Here is a 17,483-nt window from a genome sequence, read left to right on the forward strand (position 1 = left end):
AGATGAAGATTAAGAGGCACGTTCCAGGTGGAATAATTTGAGAACTGTGAGAATAGCACCCATATTCGAAACATTGAGCTTTTCATAGAGCAGTTGCTTCAAGACCTACTGGGCTGTGAAACCTTATCAAGTATACTTGTCGTGGAGAGGGCATACTGCTCCTTTGTGCCACGCCCAATCCATGGGGTTCCTCCTAGGCCCAAAATTGCCAGATTACTGAACTACTGAGATGCAGCACTTTGTAAGGTGCTGGAGCTAAAGGAACTACGATATGGGGCGCAGTTGTGTCCCTTTACTCAGATTTTACACAGCAGGTCCAGGACACCAGGAAACAATTTCTTCCAGCCAAACAGAAACTTAGAGAGCTGAACCGGCAAAACAATATGTTACACCCGGCCCGGCTCCAAATCATGGTCAAAAGTAAGGCCATCATTTTCTCTGACCCGAAAACACTTCAACAGTTTCTGAAATGCAGGGAGTGCAAGGTCAGGCGAAGCCACTCTCCAAGGTTGGGCCACGAAGATGAATGGGAAGGACTGACTACAGTGGAGTGACCAGTTGCCCTTCTCCCTAACTAAGGTACCCAGCATTCTCCTTGGGGATATTTGGCTAGAGCACTTGTTTCTTCTGTAACTGTACTCCCTTGTTCTTGTTCATTGTTGTGCTATACCTCCATAGCTCATTGCATGCATAGTTGTATTGGTTTTTCATGTTTACATTGCAACATATGCCAAGAAAAGAACTGTTGTATTACTCTTGGGTAGTGTCCCGACTTGACCTGTGGGGTCCATTGTTTGATAACTTGTTACATGAAAACTGCTTGCACTCTATGTGTATCTTAGAATGGGGGCATGTCCTTGATCGAAGTTTGTGCAGTACAGATACTGTATTTCATCCCCCCGCGTGTACACCACGTGTTATAACTTGTTGGGGCCAATGTTGGGGTCTCGGAGAGTCACAGGAGGGAGTGGGGACATTGTGTCAGTTGGGATATGGCAGAGTGTGCTAGGGGAATGAGATGGATTACATGCAGGAGTCATTATTGCAACTGTCAATTGTTTGCCAGTGGTCGAGTGGTTACATAGAGCTAGGGAGATGGCAGAGATGGCGAGGTGACCGATGACAAAAGAGGTGGATCTGAGGTGCGACCATCAGGCACTCCATGGCTCCGCTTCCGCAGCTGGAACCTAAGAGGCCAAAATGATTGCAGAAAGTGGTAGCATATCTTAAACGGCACACAATCAGTGTCACTATTCTGCAGGAAACTCACTTAACCCCTGATAGCAGCATGTTTACATCTCAAAGATTGGAAGGGCACCACAGCACCACGGGGTTCCGCACACATGCCGGGGGGGTGGTGAGGGGGTTATATGAACACCTGGAGGCTCAGACATGAAATTGCAGAGTGTGAACTTTGACCTGAGGGGAATGTATGTGGTGGGGCACTGCAGCAAGGATAACTTGTTGATTCTATTGATCAGCATATGAGTCCCCAATTACAGTGATCCACAGTTTTACCATTCTTTATATACTTGTTTGTCTCTGTGGTCTGGCTTGCCGCTGTTGTGGGGCAGAGACTTTACTTGTGTATTATGCCCTGACATGGACTGGTCTAAGGGCCCAAGATGACACCCATCCACTGCAGCAATGTCTATTGTGGACATTGCAGCACAGGGCAGTTTAATGGATGATTGGCGATACCTTTCCCCCGACATTCCAGGATACACACATTATTCCTCAGCACACGACATACAAACGTTCATAGGTTTCTGGCTGCTGTCTCACAAGCTGCTTCCGTGGGTGGACAGATGTGAACCACTCCTGCACACATACTCCGACCACTCCCCAGTGCTGTTGGAGCTGGAGTTGCGGTCCCCATGGCGTGCTCCCTTTTCTTGGTGCTTCCCCCCATTTTCGTTATTGGATGCAACCTTCAGGGAATATCAACTCCAAGCGATAGAAGAGTTATTTTGCATGAATGTGGGCTCAGTAGATAAGTTTGCAACAATATGGGAAACCTTTGAAGTCTTTATTAGAGGAGTTACGCTATCAAAACATTCAGGGGTTCTCTGTTCCATTTGCAACTACTTAGCTACTCTAGAGCACGAATTGGCTGCCCTGCAAAGGAAACAGAGACTGGAGATAAAGGTGTCTCCTAGCTACCATCAAATCTAAGATTGATGAATACCACATGTTGGCCCAAGGCAAGGTGAATCACAAAGGGAAATATGCGGTGGCTCAGGTATTCGGCGAAGGCGAGCGCCCAGATGCCACTTTGATGGCCATACTGCGATCCAGCTGGGACAGTGATGCCATACTAGAAGTGCAGAATGAGGACACATGCTACATTCTACTGAGGTCATAACTGATCGCTTTTGTAAGAACTATACCATGCTTTACGAGGCACGGACCACCACAGATGACAGCGCAACTACAGACTATTTGGCTTATATAGTCATGAAATGGCTTACTAATGAGCAGAGGGAGTGACTGATGGCTCTGTTGGGGCTGGAAAGGTCTGTGCTGCACTGAAGGATATGCCATCTGGAAGAGTTCCCGGTTCGGACTCACGGTGGCCTTTTACAAGGCCTGCCAAGATATCTTGACACCCCACCTAGTTACATTGTTTACATAGATGGCTACTGACGGTCTGGTGCCCCCCACCATGAGAGAAGCTTTGCTTGTCACGTTCCTGAAGCCAGGGAAACCTGCAAATGCACTTTTCTCTTGCAGGCCACTGTCCCTTCTGAATGTGAACATGAAAATATACACAAAAATACTCACCAATTATCTGGCACCAATCCTGAAAGGTGGGACAGGATCAGGCGGGATTTGTTCCAGGTCACTTATTAACATATAATCTTAGAACTTTCTTTGGGTGGTACGGAATTTGAACTCAGACACACGCGCCGTTGTGGTTTTTATGGACGCAGAAAAGGCGTTCGACTCTGTGGCTTGGGGTTTCATGAGAGTGGTACTGCATAGAATCGGAGTCTGGGAGGTATTCCAACAGCTGGTCAGTGTGCTTTATGCACAACCTACAGCACGGGTATGCATCAATGGGACAATCTCAGAGCCGATAACCATTGGCAGGTGAACCTGACAGGGATGCCTGCTTTCCCCCCCGCTATATGCATTGGTGGCGGAGCTGCTGGCGTCTGCGTTGTGGGAGTTTCACTTGCAACTTGGGCTCCTGTATCCTGGCTACAGGTTAATAGTCTTGGCATATACTGATGATACATTGTTCTATATTGGAGATCCGGACTGCAATCTGTTGCCGTTAATGCAGGAGGTGTCGTCGTTTGGGGGACATTCAGGGCTCCATATAAACTGAGATAAGTCCCTTATTTTCCTGCTCACACCTGCAATGACTCCTAGGCACATGGAATATCTGTTGCTGTGGACCACTGATGCTATTTGCTATTTGGGGATCCAGGTACATATCGATCCAGACACTGTGCTACTTGAAAACTACGGGAAATTGATGCAAAAAATATTGGAGTCTGTGGACTGCTGGATAAGGCTGCCTTCCTCACTAGTTGGACATGTAGCTATTAAGAAGATGGTAGTGCTTCCGCACTTTCTGTTCCTCATTATGAACATTCCACTCCTACTCTTGCGGACGCTATGGGACACTTTGCACACATTAATGATATGACTGGGCTGGGCCGGGAAGAAGCCGCGGGTGAGCTGGGAAACTCACACCTTGGCATATGACATGGGAGGTTTGAATGCACCATATCTTGAAGCCTAATATTATATGGCACAAAGTAGTTATGCCAATTACTGGGTGCATGGCCTGTAGGCCCTGCCTCATTTATGCCTGGAGCAGTCTATTGTGGCCCCTCTTGCTCTGACACTGGTACTTTTCAGTCAGTCAGTGTTTGGCGGTACCTGGTGGATTGACAGGCGGATGCACTTTTGTATTCTCCCCATGTTCTCTTAGCATGGTGCTTGTGGTTTCTGCTGAGGCAGGAGAGAGGGGCGGCACAGGCTTTTAGCTCCCTGAATATACACACAATGGGAGATTACTTTGATGGAGAGTGATGCGCAGTTGATACCAAGTCAGAACTCAAGCCATGGTACCCACTGCATTGACACAATTCCAGTATTATAGAGCAAGGCTGGCCTTGCGCGGGCTTCTTGGAGGAGAATACCAGGAACCTCTTGAACTGGTTGCTTTGACTTCCTTATTACAATCACAAATCCCTACTTCATTGTGGCCAGGCTCTGTGCTTATATGCAGGAGGCTCATAAGTCACGCCTAACAAAAACTAGATTAGACTGGCAGAGGGACCTACAACTTACCATAACAGACATCCAGTGGCTACATTGTTGCTTGGTCACACTGACAGTCTCCCTTAACAGCAGGCACAGACTCATTCACTTCAAGTATATAAAGCAGGCATACTACACTCTGGTCAGACTCTCTAGAGATGGGTTACGATGTATGCGATGTAGGGTGGACGATGCCGGCTTTGCGCCCCTTGCTTGGTATTGCCCGGGAGTTCGGGAAATGTGGCAAGACGTTTTTCTGGCAATGGAGGCCATTATGAGGATTACTTTGGCTAGAGATCCATTATTGGCCTTCCTGGGACACAACAGAGATGTCCCGAAGTCAGACAGATGGCTAGTGGTCATGGTGCGGTTGCTGACAAAGCAGAGAATTGCTATTCAATGGGCCTGTGCCCACGTGCTGATGTTAAAGGAATGCCACACTGATATGGCGTATTGCAGCACACACTCCAATGTCTACAAGGAGCTGCTTCCTAGTGGTAGGCCTGGAATGTTACCCCCATTTTTACATGTATGTAAATTTGTTTTTGCCTGTCTCACTGGGATCCTGCTAGCCAGGACCCCAGTGCTCATAGTTTGTGGCCTGAATGTGTGTACCTGTGTAGTGACTGTGTCACTGAGGCTCTGCTAACCAGAACGTCAGTGCTTATGCTCTCTCTGCCTTTAAATTTGTCACTATAGGCTAGTGACCACTTTTCAATTGACCTTATAATTCACCCTTATAATTCCGTAGTATATGGTTCCTAGGTACCCAGGGTATGGGGGTTCCAGGAGATCCCTATAGGCTGCAGCATTTCTTTTGCCACCTATAGGGAGCTCAGACAAACTTTTACACAGAACTGCCACTGCAGCCTGAGTGAAATAACACACACGTTATTTCACAGTCTTTTCACTGCACTTAAGTAACTTATAAGTCACCAATATGTCTAACCTTCACTTGCTGAAGGTTAGGTGCAAAGTTACTAAGTGTGAGGGCATCCTTGCACTAGCAAAGGTGCCCCCACATAGTTCAGGGCCATTTCCCTGGACTTTGTGAGTGCGGAGATGCCATTACACGCGTGCACTACACATAGGTCAATACCTATATGTAGCTTCACAATGGTAACTCTGAATATGGCCATGTAACATGTCTAAGATCATGGAATTGTCCCCCCATGCCAAATCTAATATTGGGGTGCCAATCCCATGCATCCCCGGGGCTCCACTATGGACCCTAGGTACTACCAAACCAGCTCTCTGGGGTTTTCTCTGCAGCTACCGCTGCCACCCCACAGACAGGGTTCTGCCCTCCTGGGGTCCTGGCAGCTCAGTCCCAGGAAGGCAGAACAAAGAGTTCCCTCTGAGAGAGGGTGTTACACCCTCTCCCTTTGGAAATAGATATTAAAGGCTGGGGAGGGGTAGCCTCTCCCAGCCTCTGGAAATGCTTTGAAGGGCACAGATGGTGCCACCTTGCATATGCCAGTCTACACCGGTTCAGGGAACCCCCAGTCCCTGCTTTGGCGCGAAACTGGACAAAGGAAAGGGGAGTGACCACTCCCCTGTCCATCACCAACCCAGGGATGGTTCCCAGAGCTCCTCCAGTGTGTCCCAGACCTCTGCTATCTTGGATCCAGAGGTGTGAGGGCACTCTGGAGGCCTCTGAGTGGCCAGTGCCAGCAGGTGACGTCAGATACCCCTCCTGATAGGTGCTTACCTGACTAGGTGGCCAATCCTCCTCGGAGTGCTATTTAGGGTCTCTCCAGTGGGCTTTCCTCAGATAACGACTTGCAAGAATTCACCAGAGTTCCTCTGCACCTCTCTCTTCAACTTCGGCCAAGGACTGACCGCTGACTGCTCCAGGACGCCTGCAAAACTGCAACAAAGTAGCAAGAAGACTACCAGCGACATTGTATCACCTAATCCTGCCGGCTTTCTCGACTGTTTCCTGGTGGTGCATGCTTTGAGGGCTGCCTGCCTTCATCCTGCACTGGAAGCCACGAAGAAATCTCCCAGGGGTCGACAGAATCTTCCCCCTGCTTCAGCAGGCACCAAACTTCAGCGTCACCGGTACTCTGGGACCCCTCTCACCTGACGAGCGTGGCCCCTGGAACCCAGGTGGTGGACCCAAGTTACCCAGACTGTCCAGTGGTTCAACTGTCCAAATTTGGAGGAGGTAAGTCCTTTCCTTCCCTCTCCAGACACTAATCCTGTGCACCGTGTGAACTGCAGCTGCTAGGGCTTCTGTGAACTTTTCCACTAAATTCTTCAGGCACAGCCAAGCCTGGGTCCCCAGCACTCTGTCCTGCAATGCTCAGCTTCCTGAGTTGATCTCCGGCTTCGTGGGACCCCCTTTTGCAGTGTTGAGATGACCACCATGTCCAGACTTATTGAACACATGTTCAAGGACTCTACGGCTGCTACCTTCTTGTGCGTGGGCTCTCTAGAGTGAATATAACAAGAGTGATTGAGGAACTGTGAAGACCATTTTCTCTTCCACAGGCCTCAATGTTCAATTCACAGTCTCACAATTTCAGAATTGAAACATTTTCAGTATAAATGATTTACAACAATGATTGTTGTAACACATTTACCTTAAACAGCGAATCCCCATTGACAAAGACAATAGTCTTGGTAGAAACCGCAGTATAAGAGCAGTACAAAAAACAACATCTTCAACGGATGTTCTTTTTATGGGGATTTGGGGAAAAATGCAAAAGTCATAAGAGTGTCTAAGCAACAAGGGCAACACCTACAGATTTAGGGTGACTCGTTTACCCACACGCCAAATACATTGTGATGGTGAAAGCAGCTGCTCTTTGTAACATTTCTCTGATGTTTTTATTGTGAAGTGCACTTCTGATTCTTTTCTACAGTGTTTTGTTTTTGCTGCAGCACCTTATTTGACTTTCTAATTTATTATAATGTTCTCTTAAAAGGGGGTGGAGTCTGTACATAAGATGAGGATGTCTAATTACCTGTGAATGGAAGTCTGACACTAGCATTTGTTCTTTCTTCCAGGTTTGCAGACTAGCGAAGATGCAAAATTTTATGCAATATCATCAAGATTTGAGCCTTTCACTAACGAGGGCCAAATATTAGTCATTCAGTTCACAGTAAAACATGAACAGAACATCGATTGTGGTGGCGGATACATCAAGCTGTTCCCCGCTGACCTGAAACAGGAGGAAATGCATGGCGACTCCACCTATTTCATCATGTTTGGTGAGTTTTGTCGACACGCTGCTGCTGTGTGTTGCAAGGAATGTTACTGCCAAGCTGAACTTTCCTTGTTTTCTGGATGGATTATTTACAGGTTTCAGAGAAAAAAACTCTCCTGAGGTCTATGATAGAGCTAGTTTATGAATTAAACTAAACATTCACTTAGTAGAAATAAAAGTGCAGATTTAAGACACAATCTCTGCTACAGTTTTGGGCTGTCTGGTGTCTTAGGTAGTTGGAGAGCTGTAGTGCATCGCTTTTGTTAGTACTTAATTTGAGCCTGTGGTTTCCGGTTCTCAGCACCGGCAGTTAATTGTCAGCACCTACATTTATGACAGTTTGCCATATGGTGGTGCTGTCTGTCTAATTTAGAGATGACCACAACAACAGTTGTTTATTAATTCAGTATACGTTAAAAATGACTAATAATTGCCATCAAACCATTTTCATAGCTTTATATGTGTGAAATAGTCACACTTGTAGGATTATGATAGTAGTTGTGTTGGAACTGTCATTGGCAGTGCTGGCAGGTGCAATGGGTGGAGCAAGCTGCAGTGGTTTCCAAACGAGGGCCCGGCACTTTTTTTTTTTTTACAAATTAAGCTCTGGCTTTTGTACCAGCTTGAACATTGGTAAATGGTTACTTGTCATGACTTTCAAGATGTGCTGCTTTTGGCTGGAGTTGTAGCCGTATTTACTTACATTTGTAAAGTAGATAAAACAAACAGAACAAAAACACAAAGCAAAGAAAAGCACCAACATCATGAAAACATAACAGGGCACAGCACAAAACAATCAGTACAGGATCCATCATAACAACCACACAATACAGCGCAACAATATTTCAGTAGTACAGCACCAAAGCACAGCAACACAAACAAGCTTTGGCAAAACCAATGGGTCTCGCTTTCGAGATCTATTGACTTTGCCAGTGCTAGTTAGACATACTGTACAGCATTGGCAGGATGCTGTACAGTGTCGCTGAAAGCTAAAAATAAAAGCCAGATGACACATTTGCATTATTTTGTATGGCACATTTTGCATTATTTGCTCTATTTTGCAAATGCGCATATATAAAATGACGTGGGCACCATTGTTTTATTTACCAATCAAAGGTGAATTAGTAAGTTAAAAAAATAAATAGAAGTAGTACGAAGGCTCTTTGAAGAAGAATAGGCTGGTAGGAATTTATTGTCCGGTTGTTCACACAAAATAAATAAATAAATAAAAAGCCCACAGTTGGGGTCAGCAAAGGTGTGTGGGTGAGTGGGAGATGGAAGTAGCACTCAGGGAAGAAGCAGATAAGCAGGATCACAACACAGAGGGTGTGGTGGAGAAGCACATGTCTTCAGAGAGCAACACAGACATGAATGTGACAATAAAGGCAACCAGTGGTAAGCAATGGACGGGCTCAAATCTCACTGCAAGCTCAGAATATGTCTTTTCACTGTCTGGTTGACGAGAACTTAAAGCAACAAAACACATCAGCACCACAACAAAATAACACACTACAAATGTGCACAAACACTCATTGCACATGTTACAATCTTCAGAAACCTTCTTTGATGATACACTGATAAGCATTAAATTAACTTACCATTAAGGACATGAAATAACACTAATCTGAAATGGTAGTTTCTGGGAGTGCCATACAGGGCTGTTCAGCATGAAGAGGAGATACGTTTTGAGTTTTAAAGTTTGTTTTTATCATTCACCTTGTGCGACTCGTAAATGAAAAGGTTAGTATTAAATTGGATCAAAAGGAGTGCTAAGGTTACAGATTGTGATGAAGATACTTCAGCATGGGTGGTAGAGAAGTGCTGGATTGCATGAAGGCAAGTGGAAGGAGGGATTATTGTAAACAGAGGTGCAGAGGTTTAGCATATTATTTCTCCTGTTAAACCATTTCTTTACCAAAGCCTTCCCTTTATGGATTAGGCTAAACATTTTTCAATAGACTTTGATGCTCTACTCCTCTAAATTTGGACTTTGTTGTTGAAGGACCTTTTGCTATAATGGTGGTGGTTAATTGTATAGACCTTTATTGTCTCATTATGTTGTTTCAACAATGTGGGTGGTGGGGGAAACATGGTTGAATTTGCAGTGTAACAGGACAGACATATTTATGTCTGAGCAGCTTATGATAAACTAGTATATCTCATAATCCACCCGACCATGTGGCCATCTTTTTGGGAGCTTGTGCTCCTAAAAACCTTTTGCTCCCTTTTAGTCGAGCAACAGATGGCGAGTGCACATTTGAGATGCTTCTTCCCTTGCTGGCATTTATAGTTCACCTTTCGTTTGTCTGGTCTCTTCAAAAGCAAGTGAACAATGAAGTACAGCATTTGATTTATGACTGAAAGAGAAAGTGGCATAACACATGGCTAGATAGTGACTAGCAAATAGTTTTATATACACTCTTTATTTACTGCAATGTGAGTTGTGTATGGGATGTTATCATCCCTTGAGACAAGTAGGAGAAGGAGTGTGAGTTACTAAAGATTCTTTTTAAGTGATATTTTAAAAGCTTTAAATAACCTAGATAACCATGCACTGTAACTGGCAAATCACATTAAATCTCTGTGTGCGTATATGTGTGTGTTGGCTGTCATGCTGTGTAGAAAAAGTTACATACCTTTTGGGAACACTATTTCTGGTGGATTCTATATCTTCCATTTGATTCCCCACCTTAATAATATCCTCCAGGCACTAGAGTGGATCTGGAAACTTTTTTTCCCATCAGTAGCTCTGAAGCACAGCTAAGTAGCACCATTTGCCCTGTGTCACGACTCTGCCTGGCCAGAATGTGATGATATTGAAATATTTAATGGTCCAACTGGTTCCCTGGATACAGTTCCTGACAGTTTCCCTGCACCCCATCCAGCCTCGAGTGGAACCAACAAAGCATCAACAACAGCAACAATACAGCACATGATATGTTTGCATAACTTAGGATCTCATTCATCATAGCACTAATTCATAAGGGAGGAATGAAGGTTGTGAGGAATCTGCAGGAAGGTATAGGGGCCTATTTGCAAACTGTATTATGTAGTGCATAAAGTAGTATTACAGTAGTGCTCCTCGTGTACTACTAAAAACAATTCACAAACCAATGGCTGGAGATATCTGTCTCTCCTATATTTTCTAGACAGAGAGCTCCACCACAGTGGTGAAAATCTCCACATATGTAGCTGTGCATTCTCAAAACAGATGGAAATGTACTCCAGTCCAGCCTTGAAGTAAGTCAAGCACCACACACTGCCATTCATAGTAACTGCAACACACTCCTGTAGATATCAACAGATCAGAGAAAGAAAATCGCGCACTATAGGAATTATGTTAACATACTTAGATTATTTCAACCTTTAATATATGTGCATGTATATTGATATGCTAATATTTATATGTGAGTATTAAATAATTATCGTATTTAAAAATAAATAAAAAACAATTAAAACAAATAACATTCAACTTTAAAAATTAGAAATACTTTAAATTAGTTACATTTAACAAATCTAGATATGAAATAAGCATATAAATGTTAGTGAGGGTGGGAATTTCCTTTTGTATATTTGTTCAAATATAATTGTTTCTTATTAAAATCTTTAAAGTCATTATTTATTACACATTTTAGTTGATTGGCTAGTAATAAATAGTTCAAGTTAATTTACAAATTATATCAACACTTAAAATGTTTTGTTATATTTTTTTAAAGAATAATAAATGTTGATAATTTTTCCTATATTATCCCAGAGGGAGACCTCCACCGTGATGGCAGAGATTATCACCTACATAAGCAAAGTGACTAGTAGTAACTTTTCAGTCATAAATCCACTTGTAGTAGGCTCTGATCCTCTAATTTGAGGGGTTGCAACTTGCAAGTCTACACACAAGTGTAAATCTACTCTTGTAAATGGTGACTATCACTAAAGCATATACTTACACCTACGCGTAGTAGTAAATATGCACATGCGTAAATGTTCAGGTGTATATTTACCTTTGTGAATAGGTTGAATAGTATCCCTATGGACCATGTGGCTGCCCAGCAGATGTCAACTACTGAACATCTCTAGTGAGAGCGATGGGAACATCCATGATCCTGGTTGTGTGGTCACAAATGCCAGCTGCAGCATCATGATTCCCCAAGGCTTAGTAGTCTTTAATAGTACAAAGCATAACCCAGATAAAAATGTTGTTCTTGGTCACCACAAAGAGCTGGTCATTATCTCTGTTATGTTGCATCTAGTTGATGTAGTAAGACATTGCATGCCTGGGATTCAGCCTGTGCAGCCTCACCTCTTTGTTGGTGGTTGCTGGAGGAGGGAAGAAATCTTGAAGAGTGATAGACAGGCCCACTTGAAAGACAGACACTACTTTTGTTAAAAAGTATGGGCAAGTACAAAGAACCAGTTGCCCATATAGAAGTCTGTGGTTGAACCGAGAGGACCTACAGTTCCCTAACCCTATGGTCAGATGTCATCACCACCAGGAATTAAGTTTTCAGAGTCAGAAAATAAATCCAGCAACTTTACATCTTTAACCCAAGGTTCAAGTCCAATTAAGGAACAATAAACAGAGTGGAAGGAAACAAAGTAAATAAGCTATCAGAAAACATGTCAGTAGTGAGTGGTGGCTTAAACAGAGAAGGGTGGTTATGGAGTCACATTAAAGTGAATAGTGAAGCCAAATAACCTTTCACGGTAGCCACTGTTAGGCCCTGCTGGGCAGTAGACAGTGTGATGCATAGAACATCAGGAAAACAGGAATGAAATAGGTTCAGACATTCAATCTTGCATCATTAAACAAACCTTTTCTACACACTTGAATAAATGGCACTTGACAGCCAACATAATGTCCACAACTTCAAGCAATAAGTAGGAGGGCTCTTGTTGGCACTGTGCAGTCTCCACCGCTGCAGCCCTTGGCAATTGGTTGAAGGATCTGGGCATTCTGATGCCAGAGCAGGTCTACCCATGTGAGAGTTAAAGAGGCTAAGCAGTGTGTTCCAACAGACCAGCGTACCAAATTGTTCTTGCCCAGGCCAGGGCAATTAAGATCATATGTGCTCGATCCTCATGCACCTTCTGGAAGACACACAACCAAAGTGGTATGGGCTCAGGATTAGGAAAGTGTAATTGTTTTTTTAATTAGCTTTTTATTAGCTTTTCCCATTCAGTTACATCATGGCCCTTAGGCTCTCTACAGTTAAAGTGAACATTAATAAACATTGCAACATTAAGCATCAGCTTCATTACTCGGCGTGCCAGTAACATTTTATAGGACTTTTGGGGACATCCCCTTGCTGCGTATATGGGCTTCTCCAGTCCAATGCAGAAGTCCATCCCTTGACCCTACCCCTCAATGGGGGGGGGGGGATGTCGCATTACAGGCCTGGGCGATGTCTCTTTTGGCCAGCACCAACCCTAAACACAGGAGAAGTTTTTGATTTGTTGTGCCTCCCAGCCCATCAGTGACATGCAGAAGAATCAATTTGGGATTTATTGCGATTTTCCAGCCCAAGACCCCCTCCAACTGTCTCAGAATCCTTCCTCAGAAACCAGAGAGAGCAAGGTGGTTCCAGAATGTATGAATTAAATTTCCCAGTGTCTCCCCACAGCGAAGGCAAGCACTGGTGGTCAGAAGTCCCATGTGGTGAAGCCTTGCTCTGGTATAATAAGTGCAATGTAGCAGTTTAAACTGAATGTGCCTAAACTAGGACGCTATACCTGCTTCCTTAGGTGCCTCCAAGTCCTCCCTCTAGTCCTCATCATCGAGGTCCCCCAAGTCCTTCTCCCATGCTCTACGCACCATCTCCTTGGGGTCCGGCACATTCCATAGAAGCATTTTGTATGTCTGCGATAATTTGTTGTCTGTCATATGTGTCAGCAGAAGTTTGGCCTCTTGAGAGGAAAAGCGCCCGAAGACTGGGCATCAGGGCATGCTGAAGCTGTAGCTGTAGCTGTAGGTATTTAAAGAATTGCGTGCGATGTAGCGCAAAGTCCCTCTGTAAGTCTTGGAAGGATTTCAGTATTCCATTCTCCAATATATCCCCTAGAGTCGAAATCCCCACCAGATCCCAGGCTGCAAAACCCTGCATGGCCGTGACCTTTGGTAGGTAGTTGCCCTGACATAATGGTGTTTCTAAAGTCAATTTGTTCATTCCCCCCAGCCTGTTGCCTTTTTTGCTTCTTCCCATACCTCTACCACCACCTGCGTCGCCGGAGGTAGCTCCCTCCCTGTGGCCCGTATAACAAATGTGGGAGACCCTACACCCTATGACCATTCCTTCAAGAGCGTAGGCTGTGTCTGTAAATACCTCAAACCACCAATCATCAATTATAAAAAGATGTGCTGCTCAGTAATACAATCTAATGTCTAGTGTAGCAATGCCCTCATCAATCCCCAATTAATAACTTTTTTCTAGTGATACAGGCAGGACTCCTCTCCCCCACAGCAGCTTGCACAGCTGGGTGTTCACTGTCTGAAAAAAAGACATGACAATGGGAAACAGTGGTTCTGTAGCCGATACAAAAGGCGTGGCAGTGCCACCATCTTAAATATGGCCGACTACCCAGTAGGGACAACCGAACAGCCTTCCAGAACAGAACATCCTTGGACAACCTCTCTAGCTGCATTCCCAGGTATTTGAACCCATCTGTTTGGATTGCGAGGCCATTCGCCCACTGCATGCCCGTTGGGCATTGGGCTATGGGGAATATGACAGACTTCCCTTGGTTAATATGGAGCCCCGAGTGCTCACCAAAGATTCCCATGATTTCCAGCAACCTCGGTCTGGATGTCTCCGGGTTCCCCAAATACAGGAGCACACCATCTGCATATAACAATATTCTGTCGCATAACGCCTCTTCCCACTGGAAGCCCATATATAAAGGGCACACTCTGAACCAGGCTGCCAATGGCTGTATTACTACTGCAAATTTCAAGGGAGACAGGGGACATCTGTGGCGCATACCCCTCTCCACCGAAAACCACTCTGAAACCTGTCCCCCAATGCGCACTCTAGCCCTGAGGCCGGTGTACAGAAACCTTACATAGCTGCAAAACAAGGGTCCCCAACCAATTCGCTAAGGAAGGCAAACATATGCCCAGTCAACTGAATTGAAAGCTTTCTGGAAATCAACAGAAAGCAGGGCCCTGTGTTCTTCTTCCGCTTCACTGAGAGTAATACCATTATGCACTCATCTCAGATTGTGCCTTGTAGCTCATGTCGGCATTAACCAAGACTGATTTGAGTGTACCAAATGGGTAATGATCTTTCCCAATCTATTGGCCAGCACCCTCGCTCACACCTTAACCTCTGTATTTAGAAGCGAAATGGGGCAAAAATTCTCACAGTAACGACCAGCAGTACCCGGTTTGGATAGTACCACGATGTCTGCAGTCCGAAGATCTGGGGGTAATTTGCCCTTTCCCAAGGCCTCTTGTAGGCCGACCTACTGCCACACCAGACGCAAGTACTCAGGCATGAAGCCATTCGGTCTAGGTGCTTTCCCTGAATTTAGCTGAGCCAGGACTGCCTCTAGTTCCTCCAGTGAAATGTCATCCTCTAAGGAGGCCCAGTCATCTGCTGAGAGTCTTGGGACTGGCAAATCCTGCACAAACTGAGGGCGGTCTGAACTTGGCCCCCCGGTTCGCCCGATAGAAGTCCCGATAATAATTGTCAAAAGCCTGAGCCATCGACCCATGTCCCGTCACCTTCGAGCCATCCCTCATCTGTAAGTATGGTATGACAGCCAGTCCCTCCCTGGGTGTGCACAGCCAGTGCATGGTTTTACTAGCTTTATCCCCCCATTGGTGGAGCTGACTACGTGGGGCCTTCCACGCCTCTCTTGCCTCCTGTGTAAGTTCCTGCCTCAACAGTGTCTGCTTATGTGTTAGATCCTGCAGGAGGTGGTCCATAGGCGGGGAGGTCAGACCACCCTCCAAGTCCAAAATGCACCCCTTTAGGTCCCGGATATTTTGTCTACTCTTCTCTCTGTGGCCTTTCACATAACTAATAATTTGTCCCCGCGAGACCACAGAACCCCGATTGTCAGTAAAATAGCGGTCAGTTCTTTGCCTACACAGGTCCCTGAATTCCTCCCTCTGGAGGTACTGCCTATCCATCCTACATCCAACCCATCTCCCCCCCTTCCCAAGCCAGGCACATCTCTATTGGGGAATGATCTGACAATCTTCTCACTAAGTGTCTCACCTTGGCCACCCTATGACACTCCTTGGCAGGCATGAGAAAGTAATCCAGCCTAGAAAAGATGCAGTGAGCGCCTGAGTAGAAGGTATAACCTTTCTTGGATGGATGTTGTACCCTCCATACATCTGCAAGATTCAAATTACGAATAAAGGTTGCCAACTGGGTGAACCCACTCCCCCTGGCCCCATCAAGGGATCTGTCCATAGGGAGGTCACATACCCCATTTAAGTCTCCTCCCAGCACCCATAGGGCCTCCAGCATGTCCTTAAGCAGCCCTCCCAACTGAGCCAGGAATCCCATGGTGAGCGGAGGTAGGGCATAAACGCTTATAATTGAAATGAGCTGGCCCTGAAGAGTCCCGGTAACCCCCACATACCGAACCATGCCATCTGTCCAGGTGTGTGTGACTAGCAGTGGAGTATGTTTTATAATCAGTATTGCTGTGCCCCTGGAACTCCTGTGAAATCCTGCATAATAGCCCTGTAATCATCCCCTGCGGACCAAAAAAGGACTATGATTGCCTATTAAATGTGTTTCTTGGAGAAATACAATGTCTGCCTCGGTTTTCAAGGCGGAGCGGAGGACCGATCCTCTTTTGACTTTATCTAGGGTTCCGTTCACATTCCCCAAAAAATATTTTGAGTGTGTCCGCCGTGAGGGGACTTATGTCAGTGCTCCCGATCACATTGGTGTCTATCAGTCTATCATCGGGAGACAGTTCTTAGCTCCATGCATGCAACCCTGTGATGTATACTGTACTGTTGTGTTGCCTTCTATTCATGAACTTGTAAAACCAAAACCAAAACTCCCCTCTTCTGCTCCCCTCCCCCCTGTTCCAACTCCCTCCCCATACTTCCCATACTAAAAGTACCTGTTGTGTTATGTCAAGGGACCTAGCCAACTGGGCTAAACTGTGACCTGTAGCACTACTTGCACCAGTGTTTCCCTCCCCAACGAAACTAACCCCCCCCAAAAGGAAAGATAGCCATCTGCAGTTTGTCCCCCACTTCCCTCCTTGCATCCCCAAGCACACACAATTAGTCTCTGGTCATGATCAGTCTTTCTGCTGTGGAGTCGGCAGCAACCTCTGCGTCGGATTCAGTTCGTTGGTCGAGGACCCTGGACTTGCCGGAGATGTAGCCATTTCTTTCTTTTCTCTGGCCATCCCATGGCCCAGTGAATGAGGGTGGGGCCTTTCCTCCCTGTCCGTTGTTTTAGTGCTGTTCACCATTCCTGCCTCGGTACCATACGACCCTCATCTTGGGTAGTGGTCTGAGAGTGTAGCATTTTGTGTGGTCGTTCCTCGATCCAGTGCCAGACTGCTTCCAGTGTATCAGAAGCATGTATTTAAGCCTCATCGCTCTTAGCTCAGCATTGGCCTCTATGTATAAACAGCGCTGCTGCTGTACTTTTAGAGTGTAGTCTGGAAAAATCATGACTGTACTGGACTGGCAAGTCAGGGGCTCCACTCGTCTCGCTGCCCTGAGGACTGCGTCTCTATCAGCATAGTGAAGTAGTCGTATTATGAACAGCATTGGTGAGGCACCTACTGGAGGTCTAGCTGTCAGTGCCCTATGTACATGCTCTACTATGAAACATGTCAAGACTTTGTCCTTAGGGACCCAACTCATTAGCCAATCCCATATGAATTTAGTGGGTGTGGCACTTTCTGCACCTTCAGGATTCCCACCACTCGTAGGTTGTTTTTCCTGAATCTGCCTTCTGCATCTTCTGCCTTCGCCTCTAGTTGGTTTACCAACCTCTGCACGTGCGCCAG

General features: G+C 45.5%; 1 protein-coding gene across 1 annotated transcript in view; it reads left to right on the forward strand.

Moving 5' to 3' along the window:
• LOC138293454 (calreticulin-like) overlaps positions 1 to 17,483 on the forward strand; it is a 114,454-nt gene that overhangs the window by 42,584 nt on the left and 54,387 nt on the right. Inside the window, exon 3 of the mRNA XM_069232683.1 lies at positions 7,294 to 7,497. Coding sequence (XP_069088784.1) covers positions 7,294 to 7,497 — 204 coding nt within the window. The remainder of the gene's footprint in view (positions 1 to 7,293; positions 7,498 to 17,483) is intronic.

Source organism: Pleurodeles waltl, chromosome 4_2 (assembly GCF_031143425.1).
Source record: "Pleurodeles waltl isolate 20211129_DDA chromosome 4_2, aPleWal1.hap1.20221129, whole genome shotgun sequence".
Classification (NCBI taxonomy): Eukaryota; Metazoa; Chordata; class Amphibia; order Caudata; family Salamandridae; genus Pleurodeles; species Pleurodeles waltl.